This window comes from Desmodus rotundus, chromosome 10 (genome assembly GCF_022682495.2).
Source record: "Desmodus rotundus isolate HL8 chromosome 10, HLdesRot8A.1, whole genome shotgun sequence".
NCBI classification, from domain to species: domain Eukaryota; kingdom Metazoa; phylum Chordata; class Mammalia; order Chiroptera; family Phyllostomidae; genus Desmodus; species Desmodus rotundus.
Window position 1 is genome coordinate 41,809,943 of NC_071396.1, and position 16,243 is coordinate 41,826,185.

The following is a 16,243-nucleotide window of genomic DNA, read 5'->3' on the forward strand; positions in this document are numbered from 1 at the left end:
GGCTGAGGCCAGGCCTCAAAGCGCCTTCAATTCCCAGCTAAGGAACATGACTTTTTTCCCAGAAGGCAATGGAATGGTTTTAAGCATGGGAGGGCCAATGTGGATTTCTCTTGCTATGGTGAGAATAGACTAGAGCCAGGTGACAGGTGGGACAACTGAATAGGAGGTCATTAGGACCAGATGAGAGAGGGCAAGGCCCAAGCCAGTGAGGTCTCCACGGGGAATGGGGATCGGAAGTCCCACACGAAGACTAGACATCAGTAAGTGATCCCCTGTGGGAAGCCAGGGACAGAGAGGTTGAGACCGGTGTTCCATGGAGTGGAGGTATCCCACCAAGCCCATGGAATGGAGGAAAGTAGGTAAGGGCTAAGAGGTGGGAAGTCCCAGGGTTTTGGGCCCCCTAGGGAAATGACTCATATGATACTTGCATCTCCATGTGAGGTAGGATACTCATCTCTCAGTTACCAGAGAGGATGACCTTGAGGGTCCAGCAGAGCCGTGAGTTGCAGGTCTTTTGGGGGAGGAAGGTGAACTGTTAGCACCTGGGCTGGTGGTGTCCCAGGCCCAACTCCTGGCACCCCAAGCGCATGTATTTACAGCTTAGCAGATCTCTACCTTGATGTGTAACCTTGGGCAACTCACGTCTCTCTGAGTCTCAGTTTCCTAATCTGTAAAATGGGAATAATGAGAACCAATCACATGGAGAATGTAAGGATCAAATGAGGTCAGTTCAGGAGAAAACCCTGTACACTGTAAAGCCCCCTCAGAAGCGCAGGCCCAGAGCCATGATGCAGTAGACAGGCAGGCAGTCTCCACCCATGGCACACACTCTCCAACCCCCTCACAGGCACATTCACACTGTCGTGTTTTAAAACCACCATGGGCAAGGCTCCAGGCCCAAAAGCAACCCCTCATACACACACCTCATACACATTCAAGTCTGAATGAATCCCTCTGCCCTGGTGGCCTGGAGCAAAGTGTCTGGAAGGAGGTGAGTCAGGGCTGGATGAAGAGGTGATGTAACTAGGGTAATGCTAGCTGCTATAACAAATAAACCCTAATGTGTGTAATGGCTTCAAGTTTATTTCTTGCTCATATATAACCATCTAAGGCTGCTATTTCTGGCTGATTGGTGGCTTGCCTTCGATCACAAATGCAGAGACCCAGGCCTCTTCCTTGTGTCTCCACGATCCCCTACAGCCTCATCATCTTCTGCAGCCAGCCAGCTGAAAGGAAAAGAGAATGCAGAGAGCATGTACTACTGGAGCTAGTCACATGGCCACACATGACCGCAAGGCAGCCTGGGAAATTAAAGCTTAGCCATGTGCCCCGGAAGAAAAGAACATGAGTTTGTGGTGAAGAATAATTCTGTGCCACCGAAGTTTGCAGGTCACAGCCCTAAAAGGGGGCAGGGTATAGAGGGTAGAATATGGAAAAGGGGGTGTCACCTTTTCTCTGTTGAGAGAGGGGCCCAAGCTGGAGTTGAGGGCCCTACGTCCATACATCCAGTAGAGGGAACATGCATGTATAAGAAAGACATGAGCTGAGGATTCTGGCTAACGGGCCCCAGTTCACCTGGGACTGGCCAGGCTGAGAGGGCAGGGTGCCACTCCTCAGCTGGCAGAGTTCGGCCGAGGTGGGTTTGTATGTGAGCGAGGGGACGGTGAAGGCACAGGCGCACCTGACCCGTACCCCTGTCCACGTGGGCGAGCGTGGCACGCACCTGTGCTGTGTGCAGGGGTGCCTGTCACGTATGCCCGTTCCCAGGATTGTGCAGACAGATGACCGGACACCAGGTGGTCCTTATGAAGGAGAACCTGTGTGTTTATGACGTGCACATCTGAATGGTCTGTGTGTGCATGACCACGCATGCCAGGTGTCCACTTGTCTGCACACCTGGGCACATGCCTGGGAAGTGTCTGAGGACACAGGGAGTAACTGCACAGGCACAACTGCCTGGGGGAGGGGTGCTGAGTGTGTACATGCCCAACACACAGTAGGTGTGAGATAAGCGTGTGCTGAGCAAAGTCCATGTGTGGATACTTGGAGCACCTATACTTGTATATACACACATGTGCATAGAGCCCCTGCTAGGTTGCCCCAAGTTGCCTAGGTGTGTGAACATGCATTTCTGTGTGGACGTGACCCTGGAGCTCCCCGGGCCGGGCCAGACCAGGCTGGGCTCCTCTCCGAGCACGCGGGGCCCCTGCCATGTGTTGGTGCCTGCGTGGGGCACTGCAAGGTTGCGCTGGCAGCGTGTGTGTGTTTGAAAGTGTGAGTAGGAAGAGGCGTTCACTCTCTTAGACCTTGCTTTTTTCTGTGGTTCCGTTTCTATAGAGACACTTCCTGTGGCAGAGAAAAGAGGTAGTGAGCTGGTGTTTCAGGATGTGAGGGCCCGCAGGAGCGGAGCTGGGTTCTATCCGCGCCAGCCTGCCGCCCTGCAAGCTCTGGCCTCGGCGCGCTGCCCACAGTCCCCATGGTGGGCGCCCCCCCGTAGCGGGGACCAGTGAACAGCGGAGGCATGCCAGGGAAGCCCAAGCACCTGGGCGTCCCCAACGGGCGCATGGTGAGTGTAGGCTCCAAGCCAGGCCCGTGGGGAGGGATGGGCACACCCAGGGTGGAGCCCCGGAGCACACCCAGCAGGGCTGGGCAAGAACCTGCGTGCTGCTAGCGGGCGGAAGAACTTGGGTTCAGACAGCAGGTGGTGGGACCTAGTGCCCTCACCCCTGGACCTTCCAGACTGGCCTGCTGGGGACCTAGGGCAACCCTGGGGATCAGGCCAGAGCACAGCCAGCACAGGCTTCTGGTCAGGCCCCGCTGCTGCCTCTCCTGCTCCTCTGGCACCCTCTGGGGCTGCTTGGCATGCCCCGTGCCCCCTGCACACCCCCATGGGCCCAAACCGTCACACCTCGTTTAGCTTCAGCCCTCCCCTCCTCACCCCATGTTCTGATGCCCAAGGTCGGGTAAGGCGCAGCCCTCACTAGGTTGCTGCCCGCAGCTGGACCTGCTCCAGAGGCTTCCTGCCAGAACTGGCAGTCGTTGTGCAGCCTGGGGTGGCTCAGAGGGGTCAGGCCAGGTTGGTGCAGCTTGTCCGTTATAATCTCAAGTTCCTGGGGAGCTTTGGAGTAGCTGGGCTCTAGGATGCCCTGGCTGCTGCTGCCCCACCCCCTAAACACCCTCCCTGGCTGCTTGGACCCCGGGTCCAGCTGCCCTTGTAAGGTCCAGCTTCTTTGTTCATTCAACAGATGGGGCAGGCTGTGCTGGGCCTCCCTTCTCTCCCTAGAATACCAGCCCATTTGGCAGGTCCCTAATCCTTCCTAACAAGCCCAGAAAGGCCAGATTGTCCTAGCCTCCCGCCAGGCCCCAGCCTAGTATTGTGAAACAAAGCCAATGGATCTAGGGAGGCTTGGGTTCCAGCCTTGGCTCTGTTTTCCCTTACTAGGCGGTCCTCTCTGATCCTCAGGCTCCTCATCTGTAAAGTCAGGAGAATAGAACCGATCTCTAAGTCTTGTTGAGATGCTTAAATGGAATGAGGAATATGAATGATGAATAGGAGGGCTCCATAAATGTCAGTCCGATGCCCTCTTCATCATCAGCCCCTCTTCAAGGATCTCCTGCCTCACCAAGAAGCTGAGCCATCCCCAACCCCGCTCCTGCCTCCTAAGTCTCAAGATCCATTTTTCCTCTCTCCTCCCAGCATCTCTGTATTGCCCACCCCCAGGCTAGCAGGGTGGGAGAGAGGCAGACCCCTCCAAGCTGGCCCAGGCGCCCACCTCACTGTCTCGACCATCAGGCTAACTGAAAGTTCGGGAACCTGTGGGTCTCGCACTCCTAGCCTATAGGCATGACACTTGGGTGTCCAGGCCAAGGGGGGCCATGCCCACTCCCACCCCCACCCCAAGCGGCAGCTAAGGGGCCCAGAGGCACCCTTTGCCTCTGCCCTTCCCTCGTCAACTGTGTCTTCTCTGCCCAAAGTCATTCGGAGCAAGGAGGGTACCCGAGCTCGGCCCCCCACCTCGGTAAGCCCACAGGCTTTCCTCTCGGCAACCTGCTCACACAGGTTTATCTTTGTGCTTCCTGGGCCTGTTCTGAATGTCCTGTGCCACCTCTGGGAATCCCAAGGGCCACAGATTGGCCTCTTGCTGGTCTTTGGGAGCTTTCTGAGGCCAAGCTCAGCTAAGACGGGGAGGGGCAGATGGGCATCGGCGGCTGTAGCAGGGATGAGCACAAACAGGCACCTGTGAGCCAGGCATCCGGCTCCTCCCATGAATCACCTCCTGATGGAGGCTCAGAGGAATGAATGACTTGGGGAGGGCAGCTGGCGGGATGTAAGGGCCCACATTTGAACCTAGCTCCTCTGACTCAATGCCATGGTTCCTCCCCCTCCCCAAACTGCCTGGCTCTGTCCTCCCCCACCTCCCCCAGCTGCCACCCCACCCTCGTCATTCCTTGCAGAGGCAGTTTCATTTGTCAACCTTGTCTTTCTGCCACTCAGCATGTCAGGCAGTTGCAATGAAACCTGTCACTTAGAGATGACTCCCAGCCCCCCTCCCAGAGATGCCTCCACGCAGCCCCAACTGCCACCTCATTTGCTCACTCATTCATTCGACAACACCTCCGCTGGGCCTGCTTGGTGCTGGCCCTGTCCCAGTTCTCAAGGCCCAGGCCCTTCATTCTGTCCCCTGCCCTCAAGCAGCTCCCAGTCTGGCAAAAGGCATGGGCACAAACCCCGGAGTAAAATTCCGGTTCGGGTGAGAGCTGCGGCTCAGGGATGGAGAAAGCTCCAGGGGCCTGGGAGGGAGAAGCAGCCCCTCTGTGCACTTGGTGCACTGGGGCCTGGAAGAAGTCCCAGCAGGATGTGCCAGCCGGAGGCAGGTGTGGAGCGGGGAAAGGCCCAGATGTAGGGACACTGGGAGGGGCGCTCATCATATTCTGTCACTCTTGGGCAGCCTGCTTAGTCTCCCCCACCTGACAAGGAGACGTGCAAGGCAGAGCCCATGCACCTCTGGGCCATCTGAGAGACAGGTGACCTCACAGAGGGGCCAAGTCTGGGGTCAGCTCCCCAGGGCTGGCGCAGACTGGAGGAGCCAGGCTCCCAGGGTCCTCTGTGGGTGTCTCCGGGCCTTGGCTTCCCCAGGCTAGGATGAGAGATGATGGTACAGCAGACACACAGTAGATCGGCTCTCCCTTTGCAGTCCGACCCCTCCAGGGGTCAGGGTTCATGAGGAGCACCTGGGCCCTTTACCCCCAATTGGCTTTGCCCACCTGTGGCCCAAGCACTGAGGCCCTGGGTCTCCCAGCTCCTCTGGGAAGTCTCCTGTCCACCCTGGGAGGCAGCTTAGTGGGGGGAAGACCTCAGACTCCAGAGTCAGGCACACTTGGGCTCCAGTTTCATCTCGGCCACTTCGCAGCTGTGTGACTTCGCGCCTAGGTGTCCTCACCTGAGAGATGGGAGGAGTAGTAGCTGCCTCACAGGATCGGGCTGTGAGGACTGAGTGAGAACAAGCCCATGTGCCTGTCACCCCATTGGAGCTCAGGAAATGCTGGGCCACCGTCACCTTAGTATTTAGACACCAGTGGCTCCCCCGGGGCCCATCTCCTAAGAAAAACTATAGCAACTGATGATGCCCGACCATGGACTGGGGATACCGCTGGACACCACACCCTTCCTCATCCTCTCTTCCCCTTTTCTCACCATTCACGCACCACTTCTCCTCAGGCAGGCCGGGTGGGGCAAGGCCAGCCCTGCTCAGCACAACTTCCCCTGGCCTGGAGGCCTGGGCAAGTGGGAGCCTGGCCTGCAGCTCGGCGTGAGGGCAGAGGAGCCCTGACTGCCTCATGCCTGCTGCTTCCAAGTACAGGCCTTTTGTCCTTCCCGGCAGCCCCGGCAGGTTGGGAAAGCTGAGCCCTATGCTATCAAGGGGGAAACTGAGGCCCACAGAAGGGAGGTCACTTCTGCTGGCATAGTGGAACTGGAACTGGCCTCCACTCCAACCCTCCCACCTCCAGATGTTGGTCCCCCTCCTGTCGGCCTCGGCTACGCAGACCAGCAACCAATGGGGCAGGAGGGGCTCAGGAAGGTGAACTGCAGGCTCAGAGGTGGGGTATTCAGAGGTGGAGCATCCCTGGTGCGGGGGGAGGGGTTGCTGGGGCAGCCTAGGCGGGCAGAGCAGTGCTGCTCAGGGCCCTGATGACTGCTTGGAAGCCCTGGGCAAGGAGGGTGCTTCGTGGGAGGCAATGCAGGTTGGCTTCCTCCTACAACCCAAGCCTGCCTCCCAGGAGCTGCCAGACTAATAGGGGAGAGAGACCCAAATAAGGACGGGCAGAAACCTGGTGGGCAGGGGGATTCGGGCGGCTGGTGTTTAGGGAAGACAGGCAGAGATTGTCAATGAGCAGAGATTGGAGAGCCACTGGGCAGGGGAGCAGAAGCAGATACCAGGCAGAGAAAACAGCGAAGCAGGAAGCAGGAGTGTGTAGGGGTGAGGGAAAACCAGAGAAGTTTAATAAAGTGTAGGGTGGAGGGAGGAGGAGGGAAAGACGGAGGCTGAAGGGGTTTGTCAGTTAGGCCCAGGCGGAGCTGCAGCTATGACCCAGCATGTGCTGGCCTCCCAGGGCCGGGAGTGGGGCCTGGGGAGGACCTTTAGGTGGAGCTGGCCCCACCTAAAGACACAGAAAGTCAATTTGACCTCATTCAGAGAATAAAACAAAATAGAGGTAGGGCTGGCTTCAGTGGCAGAGCCTTGCCCTCTCTGGGGTCCCAGCCTGCCCCAGCAGCCATGGGGGGAGGGGGAGCAGCAGAGAGAGCAGCCTGGGCAGGCAGGTGGCCAGAAGAGAAAGAGCAGGCTGGAAGGGACTGGCCGTAGGCACATCCCCCCACAGTTGGGGCTTTCTCCTGGAGCTGTGAGAGATGGCTGGGACAGGGCCATCTGATGGGGGAGAGCAAGGCAGGGAGGGGAGGGCTGAGCGGGCTGGGGCAGGGGCGTTGCCATTGCCTTCGAAAACTCTCCCTCCTCCTCAGCAGCATCTCATCATCACAGGGCTCCTGGAGGGAGAGGAGACTCAGGGAGGGGACCACGGTCCTGAAACTGGAAAAGGGTGGGGCTGGGGTTTGAATTCAGGTCTGACAGACTCTGACACCTGTGCTCTTCCTCTGTGGCAGGCCCCCCAACTAGAAAGTGGGAGGGAGCAGGGTCGGCCACCAGTACTAACACAGCAACAGTAATAACAATGTTCTCTGAATACTTACACGTGCCAGAGAGGGTCCTGAGTTCTTGGCATATATAGATAATTTATTTACGCACAGCAACGCTTTAAAGTCAGGACGATTACATATTTTCTCCATTTGTATAGAAGAGGAAACGGAGGCACAGAGAGGTAAAGTATCCTGTCCAAGTCACACAGCACAGATTTAAACCCACGCCGTCTGGGCAGCACCTGCTTCCATAAGTAACACAAATGCATCAAACTGGCCCCAGAGACCTCCGAGGAGGCTGAGCCCTTCCAGGCTCAGGGCTGCTGCTCAGTGCCAGCCGAGGTTGCCATGCTGGAAGAAGCTCAGGGTGGCGGGGCCATAAAGCTGGGGTTTTCTGTAAAATTCCTGATTTTTAAATGTAGGAAACCTCTTTAAATTTAAAAAGAAAAAAAAACATTCGGAGGGCCAAGATGTTAGTGCTGTCTCACATACCTGCACATGACCCCAGGTGCAAGTGGGGAGCAGAGAGGGGGGCTGCAGCCAGGGGGGCCGGGAGAGGCTTTCTGGGGGGAGAGGTGTTTGCAGACCTGCTTCCAGTGGGGTTGGAAAGGAGGGGCAGGTGGTGGAAGCTCCCATGACAGACAGAGCCTAGTGGAAATGTAGGAGGTAAGAGGGAGGGAGGAGCTGGGGATGACTCAGGCCCTGGCATTGGGAGCTCAGGTGATGGGAAGAAAGATGAGATGCAGGGAAGCGGGTTGGGATCCCTGCTGTGGTGGTGGCAGAGGTGGCTTCCATTTGGCACTGGATGCATTTGAAGGGCTTGTGGGACATTGGGGCAGAGATGGTAGCAGGAAGTTGGCTATGTGTTTGGAGCTGAGGAGATGTGGGTGGAAGGGCCCAGGATAGAGCCTGGCAGGGGCAGGGGCCACCTTGCGGGGGGTAGGAGATGATGAGGAAGCTGGAGGAGCTGCTGGGAAGGTAGGAAGATCAAGCAAGTGTCATTCTGAAGGAAGGTTTTTCCGTTTCACCGATGGTTGGGATCCCAGAGAAGTCAGAGCTGTGCGTGCAGGGCAGGAGGGGATGGCGTTGGCCGCTACAGCAGCATCTCTCACAGTGTGGTCCATGGGCCAGCACCATCAGCATCACCTAGCAGCCTGTTAGCAATGCAGAGTCTCAGGCCCCTTCCTGGACCTACTGAACCTGAATCGTCTGAGGGGGGCCCCTCCTGGGGTTTCTAATGCACACCGAAGTTTGAGAACCTCTGTACTATAAAATAGCATACTGTGCCCTGCCCAGGAGGGTTGGGACCCAAGGGAGACCCTGGTCCCCAAGAGGAAACAGTTGCAATAAGGAGATCGTCAGCTACAGAGGCTCCTTTCCTTCCTCAAAGACAACAGCAGACACTGATATAGCGCTTACTGCACATGGGCCACTGTTCGAGATGCCGCAAACACTTTCGATTGACTTGGTCCTCACAACAGCCCCAGGAAGTAGGTTACTATGACTATCATCATCCTCTGTTTCCAGGTGAAGGCAAGCAAGTAACTTGTCCAAAGTCATACAGCTAGGGGCAGAGGCAGCATTCAGAGTCTGTGCTCCTACCCACCAAGCTATATCCCTGGGCCTACCGAGCAGGCGCTGGGGGAGGGAGGCAGGGGCAAGGTTGGGGGGGGTGGTACCAGGCAGAAGTTGAAGCACACAGGGCTTGACCCGTGATGGAAGAGGAGCGGGGGACAGCCTAAGCAAAACCTTGAACAAGCAGTGACCGGGCTGGGAATGCCCAGCATGGCCCTCCGGGCAGAGGGCACAGCTCCAGTCCCGGGGGCTGGCCCAGAACTGTCCTTTGAGAACCCACCCTGTGCTGTACCCTCATTTTCCACCTCCGGTCTCTTGTAGGTTTTGGCTGTCTCAGACGGAGGTGAGTGACAGGGCGTGTGGAGGGAGCCTGCTTGGGGCTGCGGTGTGGTGTCTGTGGAAATGGGGTGGGGATACCCCTGCCACTTGCTGTCTATTCAGGGAAAGTTTCTGCAGGTGGGGTTGGGCCACGGGCTGGGGAGGCTGCAAGGCTCACGGCCACTTGTCTGTCCCCCTGCAGAGCTGAGCAGCAAGGCGGGGCCCCAGGGCCAGGGCGAGGGCCGGGGCAGCTCCCTCAGCATCCACAGCCTCCCCAGTGGCCCCAGCAGCTCCTTCCCCACGGAGGACCAGCCCGCGGCCAGCTGGGGCCTGTCCTTCGAACGGCTGCTGCAGGACCCGCTGGGCCAGGCCTACTTCACTGTGAGCCCTAGGGTGGGATAGGGGGGCCAGGTGGCAGAAGGGGTGGGGAGCATGCATGGCACTTCAGGTTGGCCCGTGGTGTCAGCTGCCTTTGCCGCAGCTTTCCTTTGGTCTCTCTTCCTCTTCTGCCAGCTGGGAACTTTGCTTCTCTCTGTCCTTGTGTCTGCCTGTCCTTTTCTCTCTGTGCATCTGTATGGGCCCCATCCATCTGTCTGGCTTGGCCTCGACCTTGAGTCTCTATCCCAACCCCTTTGACCACATCGCCTGACTGGGTCTCTCACTCCTGACTGCCTTTTCCTTCTTACACACCCACCTGACCCTCCACCACCATCCGCCCCCCCACCCCTCACCCCCAGGAGTTCCTGAAGAAGGAGTACAGTGCCGAGAACCTGACTTTCTGGAAGGCCTGCGAGAGCTTCCAGCAGATCCCTGCCAGCGATACCCAGAAGGTGGGGGGAAGACAGAGGTGAGGCAGAGAGGTGGGACCAGGGCCTGGGGGATGCCCCTGACCTTCACCTGTCCCTCCTTCCCCAGCTAACTCAGGAGGCCCGCAGCATCTACCAGGAGTTCCTGTCCAGCCAGGCACTGAGCCCGGTGAACATCGACCGGCAGGCCTGGCTCGGTGAGGAGGTGCTGGCCGAGCCCCGACCGGACATGTTCCGGGCGCAGCAACTTCAGGTGAGGGGGCGTGGCTTTGAAAGGGAGCGCAGGAGCAGAGGCGGGGCCAGATCCAGGGGCAGAGCCTGAGCCGCGTAGGGCAGGGAATGAGGGGTGCGGTGGGGAAGGGGCAAATTTGGTTGTGGGTTTAGAAACAAGTTAATGCTGGGCAGGGCGCTGTTCCGAGGTAGATACCCCAGGCTGCTGTGAAGGAGTGAGCCAGGGGCGTGGCCTAGTCGCGAAGTGGGTGGGGCCACGCGTAAGGGCGGGGCCTGGGCCTGGAAGGTGGGTGGTCGGGGCCAGGGGCTTGCTTCCCAGGTGAGAGACCAGGCCAACTCCGCCGGCCCGGCCTGGGACCCCGGCTCACCGCCGCGGCGCCTGCCCCGTAGATCTTCAACTTGATGAAATTCGACAGCTATGCGCGCTTCGTCAAGTCCCCGCTGTACCGCGAGTGCCTCCTGGCGGAGGCGGAGGGGCGCCCCCTCCCGGACCCCGGCTCCTCGCGCCTCGGCAGCCCCGACGCCTCCAGGAAGGTGTGGACCAGGGGCTGTGGGGCGCGGGGTGCCCGGGGCACATCTGCGGGCTCGCCCGGGGGTCTGCGTGCGGGCTGGGGCCCGGCGCGGTGCCAGCGCCTTCCGTGTGCCCGCAGAAGCCGAAGCTGAAGGCCGGGAAGTCGCTGCCGCTCGGCGTGGAGGAGCTTGGGCAGCTGCCGACGGCTGAGGGCCCCGGGGGCCGCCCGCTCCGCAAGTCCTTCCGCAGGGGTGAGGGCAGGAGCGGGCCCCCGGGAAGAGAGGGCGGGAGTGTAGGCAAACCTTGAGAACCCCTTTCCTCCTACTTGTCCCACAGTTTGCGAAAACCGAGAGGAACGCAGGGCCCTGTGGCCACCGCGTTCCCCCGGTGGCCTGGTTCCCAGGCTACACCCCAGAAGTCTGGGGAGCCCCCTCGGTAGCAAGGCTTGCAGGACCCCAAACCGCGTTAGACCCATACAGGAGAGCTCCACCCGGGCCCCCAACTGAGGAGAGGCCTCCGCAGGGGATGGGGGTCGGGGGCTGCCCTGCTCACTGCTCCCCCTCTCCTAGAACTGGCGGGCACCGGGGCAAATTCGGCCTTGAGACGAGAGTCCCAGGGCTCCCTCAACTCCTCGGCCAGTCTGGACCTCGGCTTCCTCGCCTTCACCAGCAGCAAATCTGAGGTGAGCGACGGCTGGGGGAGACGAAGTGCGGGCTAGGGTCCCTTCGCGTGGCCGCCATCATTCCCAGTCACCACCCTCACTTCCACGACCCTCGCTTGCTTCTCGCAACCAGTTCCTTCGCCTGCTTACTTCCTACCTGACCTCACCACAATGGGTCCCATGCAGGCGACGTATGTGCACGTGTGGGTGCCCAGGTGGACACTGCGTGTGGGAGGGTGCCGGTGGGTGGACCTCCCTCTGGGTACCTGTGTGCCTCGTTGGGCATACATGTTCCTGTAGGAGGACAGGTGTGCTCTGCGGCATGTGTGCCTGTGTGCATGCGTGTGCCCCAGTGCGCTCACCGGTCTGCATGTCCTCGAATGTGCACCCATGACCTCCCCACCACTCCTGCCCCGCATTAGAGCCATCGGAAGAGCCTCGGCAGCTCAGAAGGTGACAGCGAAAGCCGGCACGGGAAGTACTGTTGCGTGTACCTGCCCGACGGCACAGCCTCCTTGGCCCTGGCCCGACCCGGCCTCACCATTCGCGCCATGCTATCAGGCATCTGTGAGAAACGAGGCCTCTCTCTACCTGACATCAAGGTCTACCTGGTGGGCAATGAGCAGGTGCGAACCTGGCCTGGTCGCCAGCTCCAACTCCCCCTCTGGTCCTCATCCCAACCCCATTCCTGCCTCTGCTCAGCTGTGACCTCAACCCCAATTCCATTCCTGATCCCCTGACCAACCCTAATTCCAACCCTATCCCCTATCCTCACCCCGTTCTTTTTTTTTCCCAAAGATTTCATTTATTTATTTATTTTTAGAGAGCAGGGAAGGGAGGGAGAGAGGGAGAGAAACAGCCCTGTGTGGTTGCCTCTCGCTCGCCCCCTACTGGGGACCTGGCCCGCAACCCAGGCTAGTGCCCTGACTGGGAATCCAACTAGCCACCCTTTGGTTCGCAGGCCAGCTCACCTCCTTCTTAACTCCAGCCTCTAGTAACCATACCCCTCCCCCCATGCCCAACTCCAAATCAGCCCAGTGCCAACTCCTCACTCAAACTCAGATATCCACTCTCAACTTCCCAAATCCTGCCCCGCCCCGCCCATCCTGATCTCCAGCTTCACCCAGCATCCCCACTCTGATGGTTTTGGGTTGTAGAGCAGGAAGAACCCCTGCTGGAGGTGGCTTTTCCCCCAGCACTCCTACCTCAGACTGCCCACCCCTGAAATCACTGTTGGGGGAGCCCTCCCCTCCTTTGCCACCAGGAGCACCCAACCCTACGGAACCCATGAAAACTTTCCTTTAGGTACAAAGTAGCCTAGCTTTAAAGGGGAGTCTAGGGGGAAACTCACTTTAAACCAAGCCGTCCAGTGGGGGGCCTGAAGGAAGAGCGCTGCATCCCAGAAGACCCAACAGGATTTCATTCACCCAGCAGCCAAATCCTAACCCCCTGCACAGTGGGTGGGCAGAAGGGCCTGGGCCTAAGCTCTGTCCTCCAGGTCTACTGGCTGGAGGTGAGCTGGGCAGGGTATGATCAGGGAGGAGGAGTCAAACCTCCAGAGGGTTTCTGGGGTGAGGTGGGCATTTGTGGTTGATCCCAGGAAGGCTTCTTGGAAGAGGCAGCAGTTGATGAGGATGAGGAGGAGCTTGCCTCTCAGAGCTGGGGGGGGGGGGGGGCGGGGAGGAGGACATTCCAGGCAGAGGGAAGAGCTGAATCCATGACCTGGAAGTGGGTGAGAAGTTCAGGGCGCGCTCAGGGGCCCAGAGTGTGGGAGTGTGAGGGCAAGGGTGGGGAGAGGTCTGCCCACTCTCTCGGGCCTCCAGAGCAGCCTCCACAGCCCAGACGGGCTTTCATGACTGCTAAGTATAACTTCACCACCCACACTCCGCCTGTCCCTGCAGCACGGCGCAGGCCCAGGGCAGGCTAGAGGCTGCCTCCCTGCCCCCAGCCGGTGCAGGTCCCAGAGCCTCTGGGGACAGTAATCCCCACAGCCCCCATTTCTGGGCCTGCTGTGCCAGACGCTTCGCTTCCTCCAGTCCTCACGGCAGACTTGGGGGGAGAAGCCCTTTTTGCAGTGAGGAGACAAGAAGTGTCCTTAGTAGGTGGGGATGGAGAGAAGTGGACAAATATCCAAAAAGCGACAAGCCCTGGGTGGCCGACCAAAGATGGGTGGTGAGGGAGGAAATTCGTCCAGCTGGTCAGGGTGGGTTTCGCATGCCTGAGGGACAAGGCACAGCTGTCCGGGAGTCAGATCCTGTCCTGGCCCGGGAAGAGGCGCCCTATGATCCAGGACTTAAGGCTGCCCCTTACCCAAGCAACCCCTTTGCCATTCCGTGCCTGCCCCACCCTCGTGTTCCCCAGAACTCCCTTTTGCGAGTGTGCCCCGCACTCCTACCAGCCTTCTCCCCTGCCTTGGCCATGCCCCTGCCCGGCTCTGCCTCCAGCCTGGTCTCTACTGCATTCACGTCTCTATGGTTCACCTGCCCATCCACCCTTCCCTCTAAACGTTAGGGCAGCCCCTGAAGAAGTGAAGGTGGTTCCCTCGGGCAGCGGGGCAAGCTAGGGATGGGAGGAGGGACTTAGACCCTGCCTGGCGTCTGCAGAAGGCCCTGGTCCTGGATCAGGACTGCACCGTGCTGGCGGACCAGGAAGTGAGACTGGAGAACAGGATCACCTTCCAGTGAGTGCCCCTTCCTCGAGGCTTGGGTCGGGTCGTTGTTCGAGCTACAGTTCTTTCCTGAAGGTCCCGCCTCTAGTGCTAACCCCTCCCCTTGGGCTAAGTCCTTACCCCCTACCCCTAGCTGGACCTCCCCCGCCCGGGTTCAGGCTCCGCCTCCTCCCGGGGCTGAAGGGTGTGGGTTGGGAGGAGAGGCGGGGTCCTGCCCTCGGCCCTATCGCAGCCGGAGGGTTCCGTGCAGCCTCGAGTTGGCGGCGCTACAGCGCGTGGTGCGGATCTCGGTCAAGCCCACCAAACGGCTGCAGGAGGCGCTGCAGCCCATCCTGGCGAAGCACGGCCTGAGCCCGCAACAGGTGGAGCTGCGCCTGGTGAGCCTGCGGGACTGCTGGGCTGGGGCGGGGGGCGGGGCGGGGGGGAGTGGGCTCCCAGTCCTGCGGGCTGCTGACCTGTCCCCGCAGCCAGGCGAGAAGCAGCCGCTGGATCTGGGGAAGCTAGTGAGCTCAGTGGCGGCCCAGAGACTGGTTTTGGACACTCTCCCAGGTAGGGGATGTTGGCCCGGGGCGTGGTCCCCGGGGCCGGCTCCGATCAAGGAGTAAGAGGGTCCAGGTGAGACGCAAACACAAAGGGTGGCTCTCTCTGCCCCAGGTGTGACGATTTCCGAAGCTGGCGATGCATCCCCCTGCCTTAGCCAGGTGAGTGAAAGGCGGGAAGCCCTCTTTTGCCCGCCACACCTCGCCTCCTGGTTGTGGCTCTGACCCCACATTCTCACAGCGCGCCCCGCCTAGAACCCAGGACAAGGCCGCCCACCCGCCTCCGCTGCCGCTCAGCTCCCCAGCCGGGGAGCCCAGTAGTGTCACTGGGAGGCGACAGACCTGTGACATCGAAGGTACTTTGGGGATGGCGGGGGCTGAAGACCAGGGGGTTTGGCACCACTGAGGTGGCATCAGGGGACTGGATGTCATTGGAGCTTGAACAAGAGGGCTGGGGGTCATCAGGGTTGGGGGACCAGCCAGGCTGGGATCGGGGTGAGCAGGGGCCTCCGTGCTGGGGTCAGGAAGGCTGTGGCCATAGTACGGGCAGTGAACTGCGGTGGAAGACAGTGGGCAGTTCTCTGCAGGAGGGTCCCCTGATTCTGTGGCCACCCCCAGGCCTAGTGGAGCTGCTGAACCGGGTCCAAAGCAGCGGGGCCCATGACCAAAGGGGCCTTCTGCGCAAAGAGGACCTAGTGCTTCCAGAATTCCTGCAGCTGCCTGCCCAAGGGCCCAGACCCCAGGAGGCCCCACCACAGACTGAGTCATCAGCTCCACCCGAGGGGGGCCCCTCGGGCTGCACAGCCCACTCAGCCCTCTGACAGCTGTCCAACAGTCCAGGCTGGCTGCAACAGCCCCTGGCAGGCCGAGCATGCCATGGCCCTGCTCTGCATGCCCTGTCTGTGCTGTGAGTGTCCCCGGCCCCTTCCTGCCACGGGCTGGCCCGAAGGAAGAGCCACAAGGGGGTGGAGAGGGGCTCAGAGTAGCCATACCCCACAGCTGCCACCACTTGGTCCCTCAGAGGCTTGCCCACCCATCCCTTGAAGCAGGCCACTGGGGGTAGGTGCGGCTCCCCTCCTCCCTTCCCCCACCCCCGTGCGGGCTCACCCAACACAGAGGGGTGGTGTTGGCAGTGCCAGCCTCCCCACCCTGTGCCAAGCCTCATCAGGGAGCAGGAGGAGGGGCAGGCCCCTCCTCAGGGAGATGGAATGAGCAAGGCCTGGGGGTGCAGCTAGGCAGCCCCTCCCTCTACCCACTGGACTCTACTGGACAGACAGATTTTCCAGTTGGCTTGGGGCAGCTGGGTTTGTCCTGAATGTATAATATTGTTATTATAATTATTATTATTGTTCTGTCATGAGGTGTGTTCCTTGTGTCTGCTGTACCCCCCACCCCACCCCCGAAAACCACATTGCATCTGTCACCGAGGGCACAGTGCCCGGAAGCTCTTGGAGACCTCAGGATGTGCCCCCTGACTTCCTGTTATCAGAACTTCTCTTCCTGGCTGCACAAAGTGTGGGACGGTGGGGGGACACAGGAGGGAAGGAGGGGAAGGGGAGGACCCCCTGGGGATCTGTGCCTCTGCCAGGTGTGACCCTACTGTTCCTTGCGCTCCGATCTGAGTACAGTGTCTAGTGGCTGTTTTCTGCTTCTCTGGGGGACCCAGTGTGTCCCTGCAGACATGGCTGCGGTTTCTGTGGATGCATCGAAGGCCGTGGTGGGGGCACCAGGCATTGTGGCAA

The 16,243-nt window shown here is 59.9% G+C and overlaps 1 protein-coding gene across 1 annotated transcript; it reads left to right on the forward strand.

Annotated features, from left to right (window-relative positions):
- The first annotated feature begins 2,362 nt into the window (after window positions 1–2,362).
- On the forward strand, window positions 2,363–15,856 carry RGS14 (regulator of G protein signaling 14). The gene is made up of 15 exons (XM_053913340.1): window positions 2,363–2,566; window positions 9,089–9,110; window positions 9,288–9,466; window positions 9,823–9,915; window positions 10,001–10,144; window positions 10,513–10,656; window positions 10,773–10,884; window positions 11,203–11,315; window positions 11,717–11,920; window positions 13,898–13,974; window positions 14,213–14,339; window positions 14,430–14,511; window positions 14,617–14,663; window positions 14,743–14,857; window positions 15,120–15,856. Exons 1-15 carry the CDS (start codon window positions 2,522–2,524, stop codon window positions 15,320–15,322), a joined length of 1,707 nt encoding a protein of 568 aa, XP_053769315.1. The 5' UTR covers window positions 2,363–2,521; the 3' UTR covers window positions 15,323–15,856.
- The last annotated feature ends 387 nt before the right edge of the window (window positions 15,857–16,243 follow it).